Source organism: Chlorocebus sabaeus, chromosome 14 (genome assembly GCF_047675955.1).
Source record: "Chlorocebus sabaeus isolate Y175 chromosome 14, mChlSab1.0.hap1, whole genome shotgun sequence".
Taxonomy (NCBI): Eukaryota; Metazoa; Chordata; class Mammalia; order Primates; family Cercopithecidae; genus Chlorocebus; species Chlorocebus sabaeus.
The window spans coordinates 25,471,761-25,495,099 of record NC_132917.1 but is presented as its reverse complement, the minus strand read 5'-3'; the positions used below and the strand labels follow the sequence as shown (position 1 = coordinate 25,495,099).

Below are 23,339 nucleotides of genomic sequence, written 5' to 3'. Positions count from 1 at the left end.
TTGCGGAGAAGTTATTTTTCTTTCTCAAAATCCAGGTGATGACAATATTCCTTACTCCAGATCTGGCATTTTTTCATCATCACTGTCTTGTGAATCATCACCTGCTCCATCTACTGCTGGTGAATCTACAGCCTCATCACCACCCATGTTGTTCATCATCTCAGAGAAACGATCAAAATTAGACCTGTCTTAATCTGAACTATCTTCCCAGTCTTTCCAATTATTGAAGTCCACACTAAGCTAATTGAGCTTTGCCCTTCCTTTTGTTAACCTTGGCCATGACTGACCAGATTCTCCTTTTCGTAGACAACACACAATTGATCTGTCCGTTTTTTATGCTTGGAATCATTTGGATCAATACTGTGAAAAAGATCAACTTCATTTAAATACTTAAAAGTATCACTTCCTCTGAGAAAACTGAATATAGGTTTGGATTTTTCAAAATTTAGATTAACATCCTTACTCTCTTCAACACAAAATTCAATGAAGACATAGTCCCTTTGTACCACTTTGCAGAAGCAGGTGAACAGGGCAGGGGGACAGGCGAACAGGTGGGCGGGCCTCTGGCGTCGGCTGCTGCTAGGGAGTGACTTCTCTCCGGTGATGACTGTGTCTTCTTCCCAGTCGCGCCCTCTTCTTGCTCCCCTCAGGCGATGGCGGCAGCGGCGGCTCGACCTCGGTCCCCAGAATGCACTGCGCAGAAAGAGCGGCCCCTCCAGTCGGGGAGAAGAGGAAAGTGTAGGAAAAGGGGCCCGAGGACCTATTGTTGTATTTTTATGTAGAGAAAACCTTGCAGAGTAAAGAGTTAACTACAAGTTTCTTTTACCTTTTATAATCATTTTTGGGCTTTCAAAATTTCTGTGTGAAGGCGGAAGATGAATTCTCCCCAACTCCGTTTTTAGTATTAATGTTGATAGGCTTCTTGCCAGTGAGATTCAGTCCGTCAAATCTGGTTCGCCAGATAACCTGAATTACTTGCAACTCATTGCATGATAAGCAGGAGATGTTCTAGGAGTGGCAGTGGCATTATTGTACTCTTTAGATGGTAGATCAGTTTGTGCCATATTGAATCCATTCATTAGTGTCCGTCCATCTTAGTGCAGGTCCAGAAACAGCAGGAAGATGAACACTCTAAATAAAGCAGAAAGACTTAAGTTGTTCCAGTGTTTTCATTTTCTTGCTGCTTCTTATTTGATAAGTGGATATTTATGGTACTTGTTTTGGAATGGTTTTCTTTTCCTTTGGTTGGTCAGGTGATCAAGTGCTTTGTTTTCTGGATACATTTTGTTTCATTTGACCCTGGGAGAATATATACATGTCCATAGAAAATATGGGAACAGGCAGGGCGCAGTGGCTCACGTTTCAACAGGGTTTCACCATGTTGGTCAGGCTGGTCTCGAACCCCTGACCTCAAGTGACCTGCTTGCCTTGGCCTCCGAAAGTGCTAGGATTACAGGTGTGAGCCACCCACCGCGCCTGGCCCCTCTATTTCTTTTTAAAACAACTTTATTGAGGTATAGTTTACATGCCATAAACTCCAAACTCCACTTCATTTTCTTTTTTTTTCCTTCCTTTCCTTTCCCTTTCCCTTTTTCTTTCTTTCCTGAAAGGGTCTTGCTCTGTCACCCAGGCTGTAGTGCAGTGGTACAATCATAGCTCACTGTACCCTTGAACTCCTGGCACAAGCGATCCTCTCACCTCAGTTTCTGGAGTAGTTGGGAGTATGGGCACACACCACCACACCTGGCTAATTTTCTATTTATTTTTGAAATTTTTTCTTTTTGAGACGGAATCTTGATCTTATTGCCCAGGCTGGAGTGCAATGCCACGATCTTGGCTCATTGCAACCTCTGCCTCCCAAGTTCAAGCTGTTCTCCTGCCTCAGCCTCCCGAGTAGCTGGGATTACAGTTATGCGCCTCCATGCCTGGCTAATTTTGTACTTTTAGTAGAGATAGAGTTTCTCCACGGGGTTTCTCCATGTTGGTCAGGCTGGTCTTGAACTCCCAACCTCAGATGATCCGCCCACCCAGGCCTCCCAATGTGCTAGGATTAGAGGTGTGAGTCACCGTGCCCGGCCTGATTTCTTAATTTTTACATTTTTTGTAGAGACGGGTTCTCCATATGTTTCCCAGGCTGGTCTCAAATTCCTGGGCTCAAGTGATCTTCCCGCCTCAGCCTACCAAAATGTTCGGATTTTGGGCATGAGTTACCACACCAGGCCAGAAACTCCACCCATTTTCAGTGCACAATTCAATGGTTTTTAGTAAATTTACTGAGTTGTGCTACTATCATCATAATCCAGTTTTAGAATATTTTCGTCACCCCAGTGAGATCTCTCATACTGGATACAGGTAATGCTGGTTCCTCCTGACAGCTTGTAGTCTACTTTCTGTCTCTATAGTTTGGCCATATCTGGAAGTTCGTATAACTGGAATCATATAATATGTGGTATTTTAAGGTTAGTTCATGTTTGTAGCATTGATCAGTACTTCTTTCTTTTCATTGGTCCATATTGTTGTATAGACTTTTCTCATATATATACTTTTAAAAAAATCATATGCATTTATTTAACTTTTAATTTTATTTATATGATATATTGCAGACTTTTAGAAAAGTTGCAAAAGTAGTCCAAAGAATTTTTGTATAAACTTTACCTAGATTCTCCAAATGTTAACATCTATCTAATTTGTGTTTCTGAGATGTCTGATAATAAATTGTAGACATAATGCCCCATTCACTTTTAAATACTTCAGAGTAGGCTGAATGCAGTGGTTCACACCTGTAATCTCAGCACTTCGGGAGCTGAGGTGGGAAGATTGCTTGAGTGCAGGAGTTCAAGACCAGCCTGGGCAACAAAGCGAGCCCATCTCTATAAATAATAAAATAAAATAATTAGCCAGGTGTGGTGGCGCACACTTGTAATCCCACTTACTCTGGAGGCAGAGGCAGGAGAATTAAATTTGAGCCCAGGAGTTCAAGCCTGCAGTGAGCTATGATTGCACCACTGCACTCCGGCCTGGGGGACAGAGCAAGATCCTGTCTCTAAATAAATAAATAAATTAATTAATTAATAAGTCAAGCAAGCAAACTTCAGAATATATTTTCTAAAGGCAAGTACATTCTTTTATGTAACTATAGGGTAAAATAGTTAACAGGAAATCTGCATTGTCAAAATATTATTATTTAATCAGACTTTATCCAAATTTGGTTATTCTCCCACTGATGTCCTAATCCAGGATCACATGTTGTATTTGCATTTAGTTTTCATGTATCTTTACTCTTCTTTAATCTGGAATTGTACTTCAGTCTATCTTTCATGACTAGACATTTTTTTAGTGCAGGCCAGCTATTTTGCAGATTGTTTCTCAATTTTTATTTCTGGTGTTTAATCATGATTAGATTTAAGTTGTGCAGTTTTGGCAGGAATGTCACAGGATTGAAAGGACATTTTTACCACAATATATCTGGAGGCCCATGATTTCAGTGTACCACAGTATTGGTGATGGTAACTGTGATTACTTGGCTTATGCAATGTCTACCAAGTTTCTTCATTGTAAAGATACCATTTTTCCCCTTTGTAATTGATAAGTATTTTGGGGTAAAGATACTCTGAGACTCTGTAAACATCTTGTTTCTTACTGTACCTTTGCCAATTAATTTTAGCATGTTGTTATTAATCTATTGCTGCTTAACAATATTATCACAGATTTAGCAGCTTAAAACAATGCATTTATTATCTCAGTTTCTATGTGTCAGGAGTCTGAGCGTGGCTTTACCTGATCCTCGGCAATGCAACAGTGTTGGTCAGGGCTGAGTTTTTACCTGAAGACTTCATTGGGGAATGATCAGCTTCCAAGCTCATGTGGTTGTTGGAAAGATTCAGTCCTTGTGGGTTATCAGATTGAGGGTCTAGATTCCTAGCTGGCAGTTGGCTAGAGACTGTCCTGAGTTCTGTGGCCTTTCCCAGCATGGCCACATGCTTCCTCAAAGCTAGCAAGGAAGAGTCACCAAGCGAGAACACTGCAGTGATATGTGAAATAGTCACTTATGTGAGACCCTATCACCTTTGTTCTTTTTCGATTATTAGAAGCAGATTACAGGCCCTACCCACACTACAGGAGAAGGGATTATGTAGGGCCATGAGTACCAGGAAGCAGGGATTACTGGAAGCCGTTTTAGGTCTGTCTACCACAGCATCCACTAATCTTACCTGAAACTTACTGTCGCTGTTGCCGCATATGGTGATTTTCTAATTCTATTATTCTTGGTATATATTTTTTTTTGTTGAAATTTTACTGCAAGTAATTCTCCCCCACTCATTGATTTGTTCATTTAATCTTATCAACATGAACTCATGGATTCTTATCCTTTGGGTTATTTCTACTATAGTCATTTATTGCTTTAGGATAAGTAACAGTTTAATCCTTCTAAGAACAGCATTTAGAGAAGTCTTTAGCATGGGTTTCTCTTTTTTTGAGATGAGCTCTCACTCTGTCTCCCAGGCTAGAGTACAGTGGCATGATCTCGGCTCACTGCAACCTCTGCCTCCCAGGTTCAAGCAATTCTCCTGCCTCAGACTCCGGAGTAGCTGGGATTACAGGTGCCCGCCACCATGCCCAACTAAGTTTTTTGTGTTTTTAGTAGAGACGGGGTTTTGCCATGTTGGTCAGGCTGATCTCGAACTCCTGACGTCAAGTGATCCACCTATCTTGGCCTCCCAAAGTGCTGGGATTACAGGCGTGAGCCACCATGTGGCCCAGCATGGACTTCTAAACAGGATTTGAGGTATAATAAGTCATTTGTCAAATATACTCTAGATGAACGATACATTTTAACAGGTGAGCCATTCTATCACAGGTTTGCAAAGCCTTTGAAATTCTATTTGAAGATATACTCTGATGTAGCAAACTTTCAAGTTACCATCAAAATGCTAAAAATGCTTTTATATTAATGTTTTTTAAGTGAAGAGCTAATTTTTCCCCTAAAAATCATTACCATGTAATTTAAATGATTAAAAGTTGTGGTGATATGATCTAAAAACACTCTTTCTAAAACCACTGGTTTTCTCAGCTTCATCTTTGGCTTGTCTCTTGATCTTTGAATGTTATGTATTTCATTCCGTTTGTATTTGTGGGCATCTGGGGTTCTCATTCTTCGTCAGTATATCATCTTGTACTTGGTGAACAAGTACCTTGCTATTCAGTGTATCTTTTTAAGTGAAAGTCTTTCATTTCCATCTGTATGCAGTTTCCCCTCTTACCTGCTCTTCTAGTTTTTGTTTTGTTTTTAATAGCATGCCCTGTGACAAAGTGATTTTGAAAAAGAGCTCTATTGTCTTTCAGAAGTTTCCTTGTTTTAATAGTTTATTTGTATATTTCCGGACTGTTTATTTCAATATTCCCTATAGAAATGATGCCTGATAACCCCCTACCCAAATTAAATTAATCAGTGAAAAAAATGTACACTGAAGAAATACCTTGAAAAACTCTTAAGTAGGAATAACCATTGTTTATTGCATTTAATTGAATAAACCAAGAAAGTTGCTAGGCTTTAGTTTCTTCACTGTGAGGTAGTGTTAATTCCTAAATGATCTCTGAAGTTGAGGAAAAAGAAAATAGAAAAATTCTGAAAGTGTATTGTCATTTTAAAAATGAAAGTTGAAAAAAGTACAAAACATTTACATTTCTTATGTATTACCTAATTGCAAATGTATTCCACTTTTTTTTCAGAAAATATTTTGTCCAATTCTTGTTTACTTTGGTGCATTTGTTTTTGGCTGGATTTCATCATCAGAATTTTTACATTTACGGATGATCTTTTTCCCTCAGTTCTTGTGGGCTTAAGAATGTTTTGTTTTGTTTTGTTTTGTTTTGTTTTGTTTTGCTTGACACAGAGTCTTGCTCTGTCACCCAGGCTGGAGTGCCCTGGCGCAATCTTGGCTCACTGTAACCTCCGTCTCCTGGGTTCAAGCGATTTTCCTGCCTTAGCCTCCCGAGTAGCTGGGATTACAGGCACCTACCACCATGCTTGGCTAATTTTTGTATTTTTAGTAGAGACTGGGTTTTACCATGTTGGCCAGGCTGGCCTCAAACATCTGACCTCAGGTGATCTGCCAACCTCGGCCTCCCAAAGTGTTGGGATTATAGGTGTGAGCCACCACACCCAGCCAAGAATGTTTTCTCTTGCCTCTTTGTTTGAATGCCATCTAGGCCAGATATAAAATTTTTCATTCATACTTTTACGAATTTTGTTTACTGTCTTTGGCAGTGAGTATTGCTAAGAAAGCAAATGTTTCCTTCATTATACTGTGCTTGCTTTATTGGTCAATATTTTGCAGTATAATCTTAAAATTTCAGTGATTTATAACAAGAACTTTTTTTTTCCTCATGTCTTTAGGTTAACTGGGACTTAGTTATTGTTGGCTAGACTTTGTTGTAGGCTGTGGATTGTTCTCTTCTTCTGCTGGAATCTTGCTCTCATGGCAATCACAGGAGTCAGCCAAACAAGCATATTTTAGCTCTGCTTCTGTCACGTCTCTTATTTCATTGATCAAATCAAGCCTTGTGGCGAAGACCAACATCATTGTGGCAGGGAAATATATTTAACTTACTCTAATGTACTGCAAGGTCACACGATGGTGTGAATGATGAAATAGAAACACTAATTCAAGCTGCCACTTTGGCTTTTAATGCCTGGAACTTGGTTTGATTCTTTCTTATCCTTGACGCTTAAGATTTAGGAAAATACTAACTTTTTTTTTTTTTTTTTGAGATGGAGGCTCGCTTTGTCGCACAGGCTGGAGTGCAGTGGCTCACTGTAACCTCTGCCTCTTGGGTTGTGATCCGCCCACCTTGGTCTTTCAAAGTGCTGGGATTACAGGTGTGAGCCACTGCACCCAGCCAAGGTTTAGGAAAAAGTTAGATATTTCTGAGTATCTGAGTACTTGGGGTTAGTCTGTACAGATTTGGATAGCATCTTGCCTCTTACATTATCATGTGATATACATTATTGATTCATAAGGGTAATCTTTTCTCATTTACAGAAGAGAGTGGTTTACCTGTGAATATTCTCCTGTATTGTTCTTCTGTTTCTCTTTCATATCTCTGTAAATTTGATTGCTTTTATGTAGGTGCTTTGTATCTGTTAAGATACTTCCGGTTGTAAATGACAGGAAACACAGTGTAAACTGGCTTAAACAATGAGGGAAACTCATCATTTAATGCAAGTGAAAAAAACAGGCAAAACTTTATCCAAGTGCTCCAGTCAGTTTCATCAGTATCTCAGCTCTGCTTCCTTCAATTTTGTTCCATTCTCAGTAGGCTTATCCATCATAATTGCAAGATGACTGCTCACAGGCCTTAGAGCTGGATATTCTGGGTTCAGTTGTAGAAGAGAAGATTCTACTTTTCAGAGACATTAAAATCACTCATCACTGAGTCTGGCTGGCTTACAATTCAGTCAGATTTTTTTCCTTGCAGTATATGCAGTTATAAATATGTGTTTCAGGGAAGTATAGGATTCTATAGAACATAGAAGTGACTTCTTTTAGCAAGAGACATTAAGGCTAAAATCTGAAAAGTTGAATTGGAGGTTGTTAGGAGAAAAGGAGGTGAGGGTTATCATTGCAAGCAGAGTGTCGGGCCTAGTAGTCAGAAGAATTTTAAATTACCAAATGAAAAGAAAGGTAGAGTAGGCTGACAGAGAGGTGTGTAGCAGAATGGTCAAGGTCAGATTATTTTGATAATTTTGTACTTTATCCTAAGAACATAATGGTATCATGGATGAATTTTAAGCTGGACAGGAGGTAGTATGATCATATTTATTTTTAAAAGGTTACTCTGGCTTCAGAGTGGAGAACAGTTGTGTGAAAGGGTGAGATTACTATCACTTGAGATAGAGAACACTGGAACACTGCCTAACTAGGATAGGATAGTAAGTTCGTAAAGTAACTGCTGTAGTTACTGAATCTTGACTCTGTGACACATACATATACATGTACATGATCTGTGATCTGCACAATTGAGTTACACAGTAGGCAGTATTACTTCTATTTTGCAGATGAGTAAATTAAAGGTGTTTAAAATGACTTGCCCAGGCTACGGTCAGGTCTGTATTCAGATTGGTATGAATCATTAAATCTGGCTCTTTTACCATGCAGTGATGACTGCTTTCATTAATTGCTATATTTGCTTCATCTAAGCAGTGTAATTATTGACTTCTGCTCTCTTAGTCCTACTAGCTACTGCTAGCTTTTATTACAGAGAGAACTGAAAAGGGCCATTGGCATTATGGTCAAAGTCACTTTAGTTCTTTGGGCCTTATGTACAAAACATATTAGTATGTTTGCTTACGTGCTTACTGCATAAAATTATAGCACAGTTCTTTTCCTTGAAAGAACCCCTACCTCCTCAACCCCGATTTCTTGAGCATGGAGAGGAAAAATTAGAAGCAGACTTGTTGTGTGATAGTTACATAATCTTTAAGGTGGGTCTTACTACAGCTGCTTCAGGTGTTAGTACTTACCCTATTGAATTTACTTGAACTTTTAAGTTGCTATTGAGCTCAGTACTATGTCTTATTTCTTCAGGTCATTCAGTCATATTTACTTAATTATAGAATTCTGGAGCTCTACCTCCCCATGAAAATATATTCCAGCCATCATGGATAGTGTGTTCTATTTTGTTTCTCTGCTAATTGCTTTATTATTCGTAAAAATAAACTGCCAGGATTCATTGACTTTTTGTGTTTTCCTGAGATCATGTCTAAATTTTGTTTTAAATGGTACTGTGTCCTATATGTCTTGTAGGTTTTTCAAAACTTTGTTTCCTTCAAAGAAAATTATATCCAGATTTGCCAAGGAAAATATTATGACAGTCTGTAGTTATTCTTACCACATCTTTTCACCAGATGTGTGTGACATTTACTTTCATTTTATAGGTTTCACTTTAATGACTGTTTTGTTGTTATTTGTTGTTGTTATTGTTCTAAGTACTAAGCCTAGACTAGATTGATTTTTTTTCTCTCTGACTTAAAGCACTTTATGTACACACTTTTGCAGTCTCTTATCCATAATTACAGTATCCGCAATGGTTGAAAAACTAAGTTTCCTCATACATTTAGCACCAGACTCACTTGACAACAACAGTTCTCTTGAACTGACATGAGACTGTATATAATCTTTGTTTATCCCACTTAGTGTGAGTATTCATATGTTTCATTGTGTTTGGTTATGGGATGCTGTCCCAAATCTCCATGGCAGTGTCATTTATGACATATCATGTTACCTTTTAAAATCCAAAAAATTCTTATGTCTGAAACATTTGGCCTTAGTGTTTTAGATCAGGGACTGTGGACCTGTGTTTATATTAATAGCACTGGTCACAGTGTGGTGTGGCTGTTTGCTCCCTTGCCTATCTTCTCTATTAGATTCTGAGCTAAGAAAGCTTCCCTCTGTGGATCCACCGATCCTAGTTTACTGCCCTAAACAGAGTAGATACTTAATATTGGAACAGAATACCATTAATTTACCAGTTAGGTTATTGAAAAATTTTTTTTCTTGGTTATATGTTCCTTTTTAAAGTAATCTCTTTCTAGTTCTGTTTCTCTTTTCCTTCTTGTTACTGGAATCTTGGCTTCACCATTTATTGATAATATGATCTTGAACAGCTTATTGAAAACCTATAGTTTCTTCATTTGTAAAAATGGTGTAATAATTTTACTCACCTCATAGATTGTTGTGAAGACTAACCAAAATGCTTCCTGGAACGTAGCACTCCTTTAGCTGCCAACATGGCTGTTGTTGATTTCTATCCTGTTGGTTACTTTATTATCATGGTCAACGTTCTCTTAATGGAGTTTGAGGTCATTTTTCAGTGCTTTGATGCTTTCAGTGATGGAGTAAATCCTTTCTCATTTGTCCCTAAGTCTTTTGGCCTTGGTTTCGTAGGACAGATTCAAGTGGGATTGTTGTATCAGTGGTCCCAAATATTTTTAGTTTTAGTGGATGTTTCCATATTACTTTCCTAAGGCAGAATTGAGTAATGCGGGAAAAGGCAGCAGTTTTCTGTCCTCCCAACAGTCTATAAGAGTGCTTATGTGCCCATAACCTTGTCAGCAATGGATTTAATCAATCCATTTTTTGTTACTGTTGTTATTGTTTGCAGATTTTCACTCTTGTTGCCCAGGCTGGAGTGCAATGATGCGGTCTCGGCTCACTGCAACTTCCACCTCCCAGTGTCAAATAATTCTTCTGCCTCAGCCTCCCGAGTAGCTGGGATTACAGGCACCCGCCACCATACCCAACTAATTTTTTATATTTTTAGTAGAAATGGAGTTTCACCATGTTGGCCAGGCTGGTCTTGAACTCCTGACCTTCAGGTGATCCACCTGCCTCGACCTCCCAAAGTTACGGGATTACAGGCATGAGCCACTGCGCCCAGCCTTTTTTTTTTTTCTTTTTTTTTTTTCGAGATAATTATAGACTCACAGAAAATTGCAAAAATAGTACATAGGGTCCCATCTACACTTCACCCAGTTTCCTTTAATGGTAATACCTTATGTAAATATAGTACAATATCAGGCCAGGCACGGTGGCTGACACCTGTAATCCTAGCACTTTGGGAGGCTGAGGTGGGTGGATCATCTGAGGTCAGGAGGAGTTCAAGACTAGCCTAGCCAACATGGTGAAACCCCATCTACTAAAAATTCAAAAATTAACTGGATGTAGTGGTGTGTGCCTCTAATCCCAGCTACTCGAGAGGCTGAGGCAGGAGAATCGCTTGAACCTGGGAGGCAGAGGTTACAGTGAGCCAAGATCGCACCACTGTACTCCAGCCTTGGCGACAGAGTGAGACTCTATCTCAAAAAATATATAAATAAATATAAAATAAATATAAATATATATTATATCAAACCAGGAAATTGACAATTGGTATAAAACTGTTAACTATGGCTTGAATCATTTTATTTCTTTCCATCTGACCAATGGCATCTTGATTTAATTTGCCTTTTTATAACCACTATTAAGTTTGAGCTTCTTATTATACATTTTATTGGTAATTTACATTTATGGTTTATGAATCATTTTTTCACGTCCTTTTTCCATTTATTTCTAATGAGCTGTTTGTTTTCCTAAAAGAATATCTTCTTAGGATTATTAATCTTTTGTCCGCCATATGTTTTGCAGTTAATTATTCTAGCTTCATATATGTTTTGTAGTTTTGTCGCTTTTATTTTTTCCTGTGTAGAAATTTTTATTTTTATACAGTCAATATATTTCTTTGTTTTGTGGTTTTTGGATTTTTCTCTTTGGTGGAAAGCTTTCTCTGTCTTCTAAGTTGTACTGTTTTGGTTGTGTGTGTGTGTGTGTTTTTAAAGCCATGGTCTCACTCTGTTGCCCAGGCTAGAGTACAATGGTGTGATCATGGCTCACTGCAGCCTCAACTTCCTGGGCTCAGGTGATCTTCCCACCTCAGCCTCCAAAGTAGCTGGTACTATAGGCGTGTGCCACAATGCACAGCTGATTTTTTTTTTTTTTTTTTTTTTTTTTTTTGTAGAGACGGGTTGCTCAGGCTGGTCTTGAATTCCTGGGCTCAAGTGATCCACCTGCCTCAGCCTCCCAAAGTGCTTGGATTATAGGCATGAGCCTCCGTGCCTAGAGGATTATACTATTTTCTTTTAATCTTTTATATTTTGCCTTTGGCTTTTAATTCATTTGGAATATGTTTTTGTTGTATATACTGTGTGCACTCCTCCCCCCCAAGATGTATGAGATATTCTAGCACTTTATTAAACTGTTTTATTTAGGACTTTTTCAGCTTTTTGTGACTTAAATCTCAACAAAATTTCAAAGGTAGTACTGGCTCAAGGCAAGACTTGATACAATGGTGAGAAGCAGCTGCAACGCTGAGCAGAGGAGGCAGGATCCAGAGTGTGAGCAGTAGCTGGGTGGGCACCATGGCTGGGATCACCACTATTGAGGCGGTGAAGCACAAGATCCAGGTTCTGCAGCAGCAGGCAGATGATGCAGAGGAGAGAGCCGAGCGCTTCCAGTGAGAAATTGAGGGAGAAAGGTGGGCCCGGGAACAGGCTGAGGCCTCCTTGAACCATAGGATCCAGCTGGTTGAAGAGGAGCTGGACTGTGCTTAGGAGCGTGTGTGGCCACTGCCCTGCAAAAGCTGGAAGAAGCAGAAAAAGCTACTGATGAGAGTGAGAGAGATATGAAGGTTATTGAAAACTGAACCTTAAAAGATGGAACTCCAGGAAATCCAACTCAAAGAAGCTAAGCATATTGCAGAATAGGCAGGTAGGAAGTGTGAAGAGGTGGCTCGTAAGTTGGTGATCATTGAAGGAGACTTGGAATGCACAGAGGAACGAGCTGAGTTGGTAGAGTCCCATTGCCGAGAGATGGATGAGCAGATCAGACTGATGGACCAGAACCTCAAGTGTCTGAGTGCTGCTGAAGAAGAGTACTCTCAAAAAGACAAATATGTGGAAGAGATCAAGATTCTTACTGATAAACTCAAGGAGGCAGAGACCTGTGCTGAGTTTGCTGAGAGTTCGGTAGCCAAGCTGGAAAAGACAACTGATGACTTGGAAGATAAACGGAAAAGGCACCAAAGAGGAGCACTCTGTACACAAAGGATGCTGGACCAGACTCTGCTTGACCTGAATGAGATGTAGAGCACCCCATTCCCACCCTGCTGCTGTTCCTTCCTCTGACCCTGATTCCGCCTGAGGCCAGCCTGCCTGAAGCTGACCTTTAACTGAGGGCTGATCTTTAACTGGAAGGCTGCTTTCTTCTTTTGCTGCCCCCACCTCACCTGTGTCTTTTTCGCTAAACTGTCTCTGCCTCTTCCCAGAGATTCCAGCTGGGCTAGAGACTGCACACCTTTGGGAACAACATTTAAGGGAATGTGAGCACAATGCATAATGCCTTTAAAAGCATGTTGTGATGTACACATTTTGTAATACCTTTTTTGTTGTTTTGTGGCAACCATTTGTAAAACATTCCAAATAATTCCACAACTCTGAAGCAGCAATCTATTCCTTTCTCACTTTTGGAAAGTGATTTTTCAACTTGATGCATATTGATTGCCCTTTCCATAGAGAAAAGGAAAAGGTATAGTCCTGCCTTACTGAGAGCCAAGCAGAGCCCAGAGAAAGAATCCACTATGGGAAACCTCATTGCTCTATAAAAAGTACCAGCCAAACCAGAATGGTGATTCCAGGAGGAGTTAGCCAAACAACTACAAAAACAAAACAAAAATGTGCTTTACAGGTTTTCAGCTTTAAGATATCTTTGGACAACCTTATTTGTTTGTTTGTTTGTTTTTCATTAGAAGTGAAAATTAAATTGGTAAGACCTCTGAAACTAAATTTTTGTCCCATCTCTGCCCACTCTCAACTGACTGCAGAATGGATCATGTGCCCCTTATGTTGAGGTGACCACTTAATTGCTATCCTCCCTTCTTGAAAGATGATGTTTTGCCACTGATTTAGCCTTATGAAACTCATCTCATTATCCTTTTCTGGGTTTGAAGCTGCTCTCTCTAAAAGTTCTGTCTCAGTGTGGTTTGTATCGGAGAAAACTTGAATACCTTATGTACAAAACTTTTAAAGTTTTTTATTATTTTGAAGCTTTGCTTCTTTGTGTTTGTGGCACCATGGCCACCCTGTCTGGCTGTGACAGCCTGTACAGTGTGTGGGCTGGCAGTTTGCTGATCTTTTAAAGTTTCTTTCCCTACCCAATCCCCATTTTCTGGTAAGGTTTCAATGAGGTCTGTTAGGTGTACATCCTGCAGCTTTTTGGCTTAAAATGTACACTCCTTTGATGTGGTCTCTTTGGGGCCAATTGGGAGAAAGACAAATCAATAGTGCAAATCTTTTGATACCAGATATTGGCACAAGTGTCTTTTTGAAATAAAGAACCAGTCCCTCCAATAAACAAAACAACAGGCAAAAGTAATACTACTTTAAAAATTTTGTACAGGCGTGGTGGCTCACACCTGTAATTCCAACACTCTGGGAGGCTGAGGTAGGCAGATCACCTGAGGTGGGCAGATCACCTGAGGTCAGGAGTTCGAGATCAGCCTGGCCAACATGGTGAAACCCCATGTCTACTAAAAATACAAAAATTACCAGAGTGTGGTGGCAGGCACCTGTAATCCCAGCTACATGGGAAGCTGAGCGTGAGAATCTCTTGAACCCCGGAAACGAAGGTTGCAGTGAGCCGAGATTGCACCATTGCACTCCAGCCTGGGAGATAGAGCGAGACTCTGTCTCAAAAACAAAAACAAATTTGCTTCCTGACTTTTCTCAGTTCTGCCCTTTTTGGTGTTGGATTTCTCCTTGTGATTCGTACTGTGTCACTCCTCAGTCTGTCTTGTGTGTTGTTCCATTCTAATTCCACATTTTTCCTTTGTGCTCACGCAATGACTGTGAATGTTTTAGGCCTTGCTTCCTAATACCACACAAGGGAAGAGAAAGGATCCCTTTCTGAAGATTCCCTGGAGAACAAGTTTGGTTTTTTCCCCCCCACATACCCAAGTAAATAGCTCCGTAGATTTTTGGCCCTAAGTCATGTATCTGTTCTTTGGGGTGGAGAGTGGGGTGTGTGTGTGTGTGTGTAAAAGCTGATTAATTTAAACCAGTTTGGATTTACTTGGGATGGGCATGGGATTAAGTCCCTCTCAACCACATGACTGAAAGTGAGAAAAGTTTTGTTTCACAGGAAATTTTTAGGTACCATCTCCAAAGAAGAGGGAACAGATGCCAGGTAGTCAAACTACAGGGGACTATGGCATGACCTCTTGTTTTTTCTACTAAACGTAAATGGTACCTTTTAAATTATGATCTGTTTCTGCATTTTCTCTTTTCTTCCACCAACAGTCTATGAGGGTATTCATTTGACGATTTTTTTCTCAGAAACATACTGCTTCAATAATAGTTGCTAAGAGTACATGTTAATATATTTTAAGTAAGTCTCCCATCATTTTTTTTTTCCTAGAAATTTCTTGGCAATTTTTATATATTTATTTGATACAAACTTTGGGATCCTGATTGGAATTACATTATATATATTTTTAACATGGAAATCCAAGTTAGATAAACGTTGACTATGGAAATCAGCTTGGAAATGCTCAACAGTTTCTTCTACAAAAGGCTTTTCTTTCCTTTGTTGTTGTTCACCAATGTTTTGGGGGGATGAAAACTTTCTCTGTAATTTTCGATCCTGGACACTTTCACAGTACCAAAAGACAGTGGACTCATGTCCCAGCTCTCCCCAGCAAACTCTTTAGATAGACTAAGAATCCAACAGCCTCTTCTCGTAGGCTTATTTTTGGTTATTGAGTAGCATCAACAGATAACTGAGAGGGAAAAGAGCTGGAAATGGAGGGTAAACTGCCTTAAACCTCAGGTATTATGAGAAATTTTTAAAAACCATTTAAGGATGCCACACATCTCCAGAGACTCTAGACCACTGTTTCCATTTCATTGCTTCCATATGAACTTTCTCTGTGTTTGCTTGCTACCTAATTTTTTTCTTATGTGAAGTATAATATTTTGTCTGATGATTTTGTTATTTTCCTTAGATGTAGAAACATTATCTTTTAGTATTATAGCACTATTTTAAAATGTTTGATTGGTGCAAAATTAATTGTGGTTTTGCACCAACCTAATACTATAGCTCTTAGTCTTATGCTAATACTTGATTTTTAACAATATTTTTCCTATTACTGTACTTTTGTGTTCTATATTTTAATAATGCTCTTATTCCGAAACTCTTATTTAAATATTATCCAACTGTTTTGGTTTTTTTTTTTAAGATGGAGTCTCACTCTGTCCTCCAGGCTGTCTGGGCCAACTTCTTGGTCTTTTTGTAATTCCTGTTATATAAAAACTAAAGGTTAATTATCAGAGATAAACATTTTATTTAATTTTATGCTAGTCAATTTATAATTTGATATTTTATACTGAACTCTTTTTTTTTTTTTTGAGACCCAAGTCTCCTGTCACCCAAGCTGGAGTGCGGTGTTGCGATCTTGCCTCACTGCAACCTCTGCCTCCCAGGTTTAAGTGATTCTCCTGCCTCAGCCTCCTAAGTAGTCGGGATTATAGACACGCACCACCACCCCTGGCTAATTTTTGTATTTTTAGTAGAGACGGGGTTTCGCCATGTTGGCCACGCTGGTCTCGAACTCCTGGCCTCAGGTGGTCCACCCGCCTCAGCATCCCAAAGTGTTGGGATTACAGGCGTGAGCCATTGCGCCTGGCCTATACTAACTCTTTAATGCATATGATTCCATTTGGTGTATGTCAAAAAGCATGCATCTAATTTATAGTTCTCTTTCCTCTTTCTTAATATGTGACTAATTATTTTAAACAAAAACCCAATATTGGGCTCAGTGGTGAAATATTGGTGCTGTTCTCTTAAGAAAGGCACAGGCCAGGCATGGTGCCTCACGCCTGTAATCCACTTACTTTGGGAAGCCAAAGTGGGAGGATGCTTGTGGCCAAGAGGTTGAGGCTGCAGTGAGCCACGTTCATGCCACTCTCCTCCATCCTGGGTAACAGAGTGAGACCCTGTCTCCAAAAAAAAAAAAAAAAAAAAAAAAAGGCAGAGGGACAAATGAATACCTATTTAATAATTTTTTGTTGCTGTTTGTTTTGTTAGATAAGTACAAAAAGACAGGAAAATGAAATATGATTACAATTAAGAAAATAATACATGTATATTTTTCTATAGATTATTATATACCTGAAATTCTAGTAAAGATGGTACATATATATTAGAATTAATAAACATTTAACCAAGTTGCTACATATAAAATAAATATTCAGAAGCGTACTTATTACCTTTTTAAGTGATCTCATGATAGGTTTTAATACAAGAGACAATGGCAATGTGTTAGTTTCACAACTAAGATTCCATCTGGTGCAGCAGTATGCAAGGGAATTAATACTGTTTGTTTGAATCTGTGTGTGTTTGTGTGTGTTCTTTTTTCTCATTTTACCACTGGGCATTTGTAAAGCTTGTGCTAAATAGAATGTTTACAAAATATGTTTGTAATACTTCTGTATTTTTCTTGACTTAAATGTTAGATACTGGATCAGCATTAAGGAGTTACTGTTTTGTAGATACATGGGAATGATTTTTACATCCATTTTCTCCATGGCAGCCCCTTTCTATATTGGTAAACTTTTTATAGTTTATAAGACATGTTTAAGTCAAAGGAGTATTGACTAATTAATTTTATCTTGAGTAAGTGTTACATAGGATATTCAGAGACAGAAGTTAATTGTTGCATCCCTCATCACATCTCCTCTTTGTTTTGCAGTGGGACTTCTCCTCTTGCATGCCTGAATGCAATGCTTCACACAAACTCCAGAGGTGAAGAGGGCATCTTCTATAAGGTTCCAGGTAGAATGGGAGTATATACTTTGAAGGTAAATATTTTGTTGGGGAGTCATTTAAAAAGAAAAAACAGGAAATGACCACATATAAATATTTGACTCATAGGGACAGAATTCTGTTATTGAAGAGCTTATTTTCAGAAAGAGGTAATATTTTGAAACCTGCACCCAGTACATTTTTTAAAAACTATAACTATAGGTAGATCAGAGAAGTAACTTTGTTTTTTATTATTGATGATAATCTTATCTTGAAAGAATGAAATTAAAATGATTTCCGGCCAGGCGAGGTGGCTCATGCCTGTAATCCCAACACTTTGGGAGGCCGAGGTGGGCAGATTGCCTGAGCTCAGGAGTTTGTGACCAGCCTAGGCAACACAGTGAACCCCATCTCTACTAAAATATAAAAAATTAGCCAGGGCGTAGCGGCGTGTGCCTGTAGTCCCAGCTACTCGGGAGGCTGAGGCAAGAGAATTGCTTGAACCCAGGAGGCGGAGGTTGCAGTGAGCCAAGATCATGCCACTGCACTCCAGCCTGGGCGATAGAGTAAGACTTTGTCTCAAAAAATAAAATTAAATAAAATTAAATAAATAAATAAATAAAATGACTTCTAGTGACCTTTTAAGGGGCCCCACAACATTTGTGTAATAATTGTTTCTTTGGAGCATTCTGCCTAGATGCTTCACATTACATTCTCAGTTCATTCTCTACCACAATTCACAGTTGGGGTGAATACCATTTAATAATTTTTTATTGCTGTTTGTTTTGTTAGATAAGTACAAAAAGACAGGAAAAAGAAATATGATTACAATTAGGAAAATAATACATGTATATTTTTCTATAGATTATTATATACGTGAAATTCTAGTAAAGATGATAAATATTCCTTTTGTATAATGGAGAAGCCCCCACAACATTTGTATAATAATTGTTTCTTTGGAGCATTCTGCCTAGATGCTTCACATTACATTCTCAGTTCATTCTCTACCACAATTCACAGTTGTGGTTATTATTCCTTTTTTTATAATGGGGAAAGTCAAAGTTCAGACTTTGGATTTTCTTGCCCAGTGTTGCCCATATTGTATCAGAACCAGTATAGGAACCCAGATCTGACTGAATTCCCAAGCCCATATTCTTTCTAACATAACAAGCTTGCTAATTTCTTTCTTTTTTTTTTTTTTCACAGTCTCGCTCTGTTGCCCATGCTGGAGTGCAGTGGCGCAGTCTCAGTTCACTACAACCTCTGCCTCCTGGGTTCAAGTGATTCTCCTGTCTCAGCCTCTCCAGAAGCTGGGATTACAGGTGCCCACCACCACGCCCAGCTAATTTTTGTATTTTCAGTAGAGATGGGGTTTCACCATATTGGTCAGGTTGGTCTCAAACTCCTGACCTCAGGTGATCCACCCGCCTCGGCCTCCCAAAGTGCTGGGATTACAGCTGTGAGCCACTGTGCCCAGCCTTTAGGCTTGCTAATTTCAAATTCCTGCACTGAGAAGGGACCTTTACTTATCAATAACTTTTCACTTACAAACTGTAAAATGAATTCAAATGAGTTTGAGTAAGACAATTTATTAGTTTAATTAACTGAAAATTCTAAGGAAACCCAGGCTGGATCCAGAAGCTCAGTTGACATCATCAGGGTTTGGTGTCTCCACTTTCTTTTGGCTTCATTCTCAGTCAGTCTCTCCTCATCATATATAACTTCACCCCCAACCTGCACTCTGCAAGCTGTAAATCTGAAAAGAGATAAGAACTAAAGCAGGAGCCTCTGACTTTATTCTGATTTGGCTTAATTGGTTTGGCTTCGCCCACATGAGTATAGCTGAATTATCATGCTTGTCAAAAGTATGTAGTCTTGTGATTGGCCAGTTGTAGATGTGGTTAAGATTAAGCTTGCTCAAGCCGGATGAATTGAGGGGAGTGAGTTTTCCCCAAAGGAAATTTATCAGCTGAAGGGGAATGAATATTTGGTAGACAGAGACTGTGTCCATGTATATATGTGTTACCTTTTTAGCTTTGAGCCGTAGTCATCACTATGTCCGATGGTTGTGTGGAGCCTAACATTAGAAAGCTCTAACTTATTTACCTGTCTACCTACATGCCTCCTTTTTATATACTCTTTTGAACTTGGTAGGGTTACAGGGCTTTATTCTCACATGGAACTTTCTGTATTTCTTTTTGGTTTTAGCTGTTCTAGACCTTCCATACTGTTTAAAAAATTTATTAAATTCCTATTCTATTGTAGAGATTGGGGGAAAAAAATACTAAAGTGTTTTCCCTATTCTCATACACCATTAAGTACAATACTTCTAACACCAGATGTGTGGATGTTTCTCCTCACATACCAAGCAATTCTCCAGCAGACATCAGCTGAATGTCCTTTAACAATTAGAGTTCCAGTCTGTGGCCCATTAGAAACCCAGCTACACAGCTGGAGGTGATTGGTGGGCAAGCAAGCATGACTGCCTGAGTTCTCTCTCCTGTCAGATCGATCAGTGGTGGCATTAGATTCTCATAGGAGTGCAAACCCTATTGTGAACTGCACGTGTGAGGGAGCTAGGTTGTGCGCTCTGTATGAGAATCTAATGCCTGATGATCTGAGGTGGAACAGTTTCATCTGAAACCATCCCTCACCCCCACTCCCTAACCCTTCTGTGAAAAAAAATTGTCTTCCACAACTCCAGTCCCTGATGCAGAAAGGTTGGGGACCACTGCTCTAATTCAACTCCATTCTGATGCTATCTATCTATCTGTCTGGAGACAGTGTCAGATTCCACAGGTTGAGGGCTCGGTACCCTCCCATCCCCTTCAAATGCCAACTGTTGCAAATCCCAGGTTGTGACCTGTACTTCTGACTGTTTGGTTATATAATTGAGTTCTCTCCTTGGGTTTGATTAGTTTGCTAGAATTACCCACTGAACTCAGGAAAGTGCTTTACTTACATTTACCCATTTATTATAAGGATATTACAAAAGATACAGATGAATGGCCAGATGGATAAGATAGATACTTAGTGTGAGGTTTGTAGAAAGGTACACAGAGCTTGTGTGCCCTCCCCGGGCTTGCCACCTTCCGGGAACCTCCATGTGATCAGCTAAATCATTCATTCATTCATTCATTCATTTTGAGATGGAGTCTCGCTCTGTTGCCCAGGCTAGATTGCAGTGGTGCAATCTCAGCCCACTGCAAGCTCTGTCTCCTGGGTTCAAGCAATTCTCCTGCCTCAGCCTCCAGAGTAGCTGGGATTATAAGTGCCTGCTACCTCGCCTAGCTAATTTTTTGTATTTTTAGTAGAGACACGGTTTTGCCATGCTGGCCAGGCTGATCTCGAACTCCTGACCTCAGGTGATCTGCCTGTCTTGGCCTCCCAAAGTGCTGGGATTGCAGGCATGAGCCACTGTACCCGGCCGTGATCAGCTAAATCTCAAAACTCTCAGAACCCAATCCTTTGGGTTTTTATGAAAGCTTCAGTACACATGACTGATTAAATTATTGGCCATTGGTGATCAGCTCCACCTTCAGCCTCCTCCCTCCCTGAGATTGGGGAGTGAGTGAAAGTTCCAACCCTCTAGTCACACAGTTGGTTACCCTGGAAACCAACCCCCATCCTGAGACTATGCAGTAGCTCACCAAGAGGAAGAAAAGATGCTTCTATCACCCAGGAAATTCCAAGGGACATAGGAGCTGTGTCAGATGCTCCTTTTACTCAGGAAATTGCAGAGGTCTTAGGAGCTCTGTGTCAGAAGCTGGGGTCAAGACCAAATATAAGAGCAGAAGATTCTACTAGTAGCACTATTGCTTAGGAAATAGTAACAGCTAAAAAGAGCTCTAGGCCAGGAAGTGTAGTCAGGAACCAAATATATATTTCAGACTATATCACAATATTACCTCTGTGCTGGACACTATAGAGGCTGTAAAGAGGGTTAAGCTGTGGCCCGTGATCTCTTGAAGTTCACATTATAGTTCCTAAAATAATTGCATACTCTCAAAATGTTCTGTGTTTTTAAAAATAATGTGATAATATAGAAATAAGAATTATTTTTGAATAAAGGAATGTGGAAGTTTTTTGTTGTTGTTAACTTTTCAGATTTGAGCTGGACTTTGTCAGATAAGTAATAAGGGCCTTCCAGGACATGGGAATAGCTTAAGCAAGGGCACAGTTGGAAAGATTCAGAGTGGACTTGAAAGTAGAGTAAATTGGAGTGATTAGACCATAATCTTTGCGTAGGCTTAAGTGGTAAAGATTCCAGTGTGGTAAACATTATGTAGAGATCAAACATTGGAGGCCTTTGAAAACCTGACTGAGCAGTTTGTGTATGGGTTATGGGGTGGTAGATGTCACAAGTTTTTCATGAGAAAAGCATAATCAAATCCAAGTTTAAGAGGATAACTAGTAGGATAGATTTAAGAGTGAAGCAGGAAAATTTGTCAGAAAGGTGATTATGGTTGTTTGGAAGAAATACTCAGAGCCTGAATTAAGAGACTAGTAAAAGAGGTGGAGACAAGGGACATTAGAGGAATAAATAAAATATGTAGCATTTGGAGTGGGTAAAAGGGGATGAAATGATTCTAGAATTTGGGGCATAAGCAATTGATCCTGTACGGATCACAAATTTTAAGAAAAGAAGATAATTATATTTATATTTCAGATACTTGTTGAACCTACAAGTCAAGATGTCTGGCTGACAACTAACTCTATAAAAGCTGTCCTGCATTTTGAAGGAAAGAATAGAAAAATATGGGGTGTGTATATTAAGAAAGTGTGTATAACATAAGAGACAGCTCAGAGAGAAATGGCACTAGAACATAAATGAAAAATAGCTAACTTAACTAGATCAAAATTTATAGTCTTGGCTATAATGTCATATGGGTGTCAGTTTTGTGTAGGAGGGTCACATTTTTTGTCTGTCAGAATTATTTTTTATCTGATTATTAAAACAATGTGGGAAAATAAATTATTAGAGGAAAAAAGAACCACTGATAGTTTTATAGCTTAGAAATAACATTCACAGGCTAGGTGCAGTGGCGCATGCCCATAATCCCAGCACTTTGGGAGGCTAAGGCAAGAGGATTGCTTAAGCTCAGGAATTCAAGCCCAGGACCAGCCTGGGGAACATAGGAGCCCAGATTTATAAATAATTTAAAAAATTAGCCGGGTATGGTGGCACACACCTGTTGTCCCAGCTACTCCAGAGGCTGAGGTGGGAAGATTGCTTGAGCCTAGGAGGTCGAGGCTACAGTGAACTGTGATCGCACTATTGCACTACAGCCTGGGTGATAGGGTGAGACCCTATCTCCCAAAATAAAAAACAAAAAACCACAAACACTAGTGTGTTTAGCCATACATGTGTATTTTTATATATTATATAAACATATAGGACCTAGTATTTTTTGACCTCTTATGTTGGGCACGATTCTAAGCATTTTACATTTATTAGCTCATTTAACTTGAGCTAATTGAAGAATGAACTTTTAAGGCAGGTACTATTATCCCCACCTTGTAGATGGGGAAACTGAAGCATGAAAGGTTAAGATTTTAACCGAGGCTGTACAATTAGGAGAGGGTAAAGCCAGGAAATCTTGTTTTCTAGTCTTTGGTCTTGGAACTATCTTGTTATATCTCTCACATACTAAGCTGACTTAGTTATCCTTTCTGATTAGCATTCTTTCTAGGTGCAGAAACCAAAGAGTTTCATATGATTTGTTAAATGATTTCTTTTTTTCTGTCAGGAAGGACCTTCATTAAAAAAAAAAAAAAAAAAGATTTCTTTTTTATTTAATTCTTGCTACTTACTAACCAGTATTCAGGAACCAATTAGATTCAAATAATGCACTGTCCCTTATGTCTAGACTCTTGTTCTGTAATTGAATTCAGAGTACTTAATGGTACTTACATATACACATGGACATACATATATTTAATGAA

General features: G+C 39.2%; 1 protein-coding gene and 2 pseudogenes across 2 annotated transcripts in view; 2 read left to right on the top strand and 1 right to left on the bottom strand.

The window, feature by feature from the left end:
* The window catches only part of ASXL2 (ASXL transcriptional regulator 2), a 153,952-nt gene that overhangs the window by 64,043 nt on the left and 66,570 nt on the right, over positions 1–23,339 (top strand). For both annotated transcript variants that reach the window (XM_038006656.2, XM_038006657.2), the window contains one exon: positions 17,341–17,449. In XM_038006656.2, the coding sequence (XP_037862584.1) occupies positions 17,341–17,449 (109 nt within the window). The remainder of the gene's footprint in view (positions 1–17,340; positions 17,450–23,339) is intronic.
* On the bottom strand, positions 52–3,971 carry LOC140713391 (prostaglandin E synthase 3-like; annotated as a pseudogene).
* On the top strand, positions 2,599–16,556 carry LOC140713301 (uncharacterized; annotated as a pseudogene).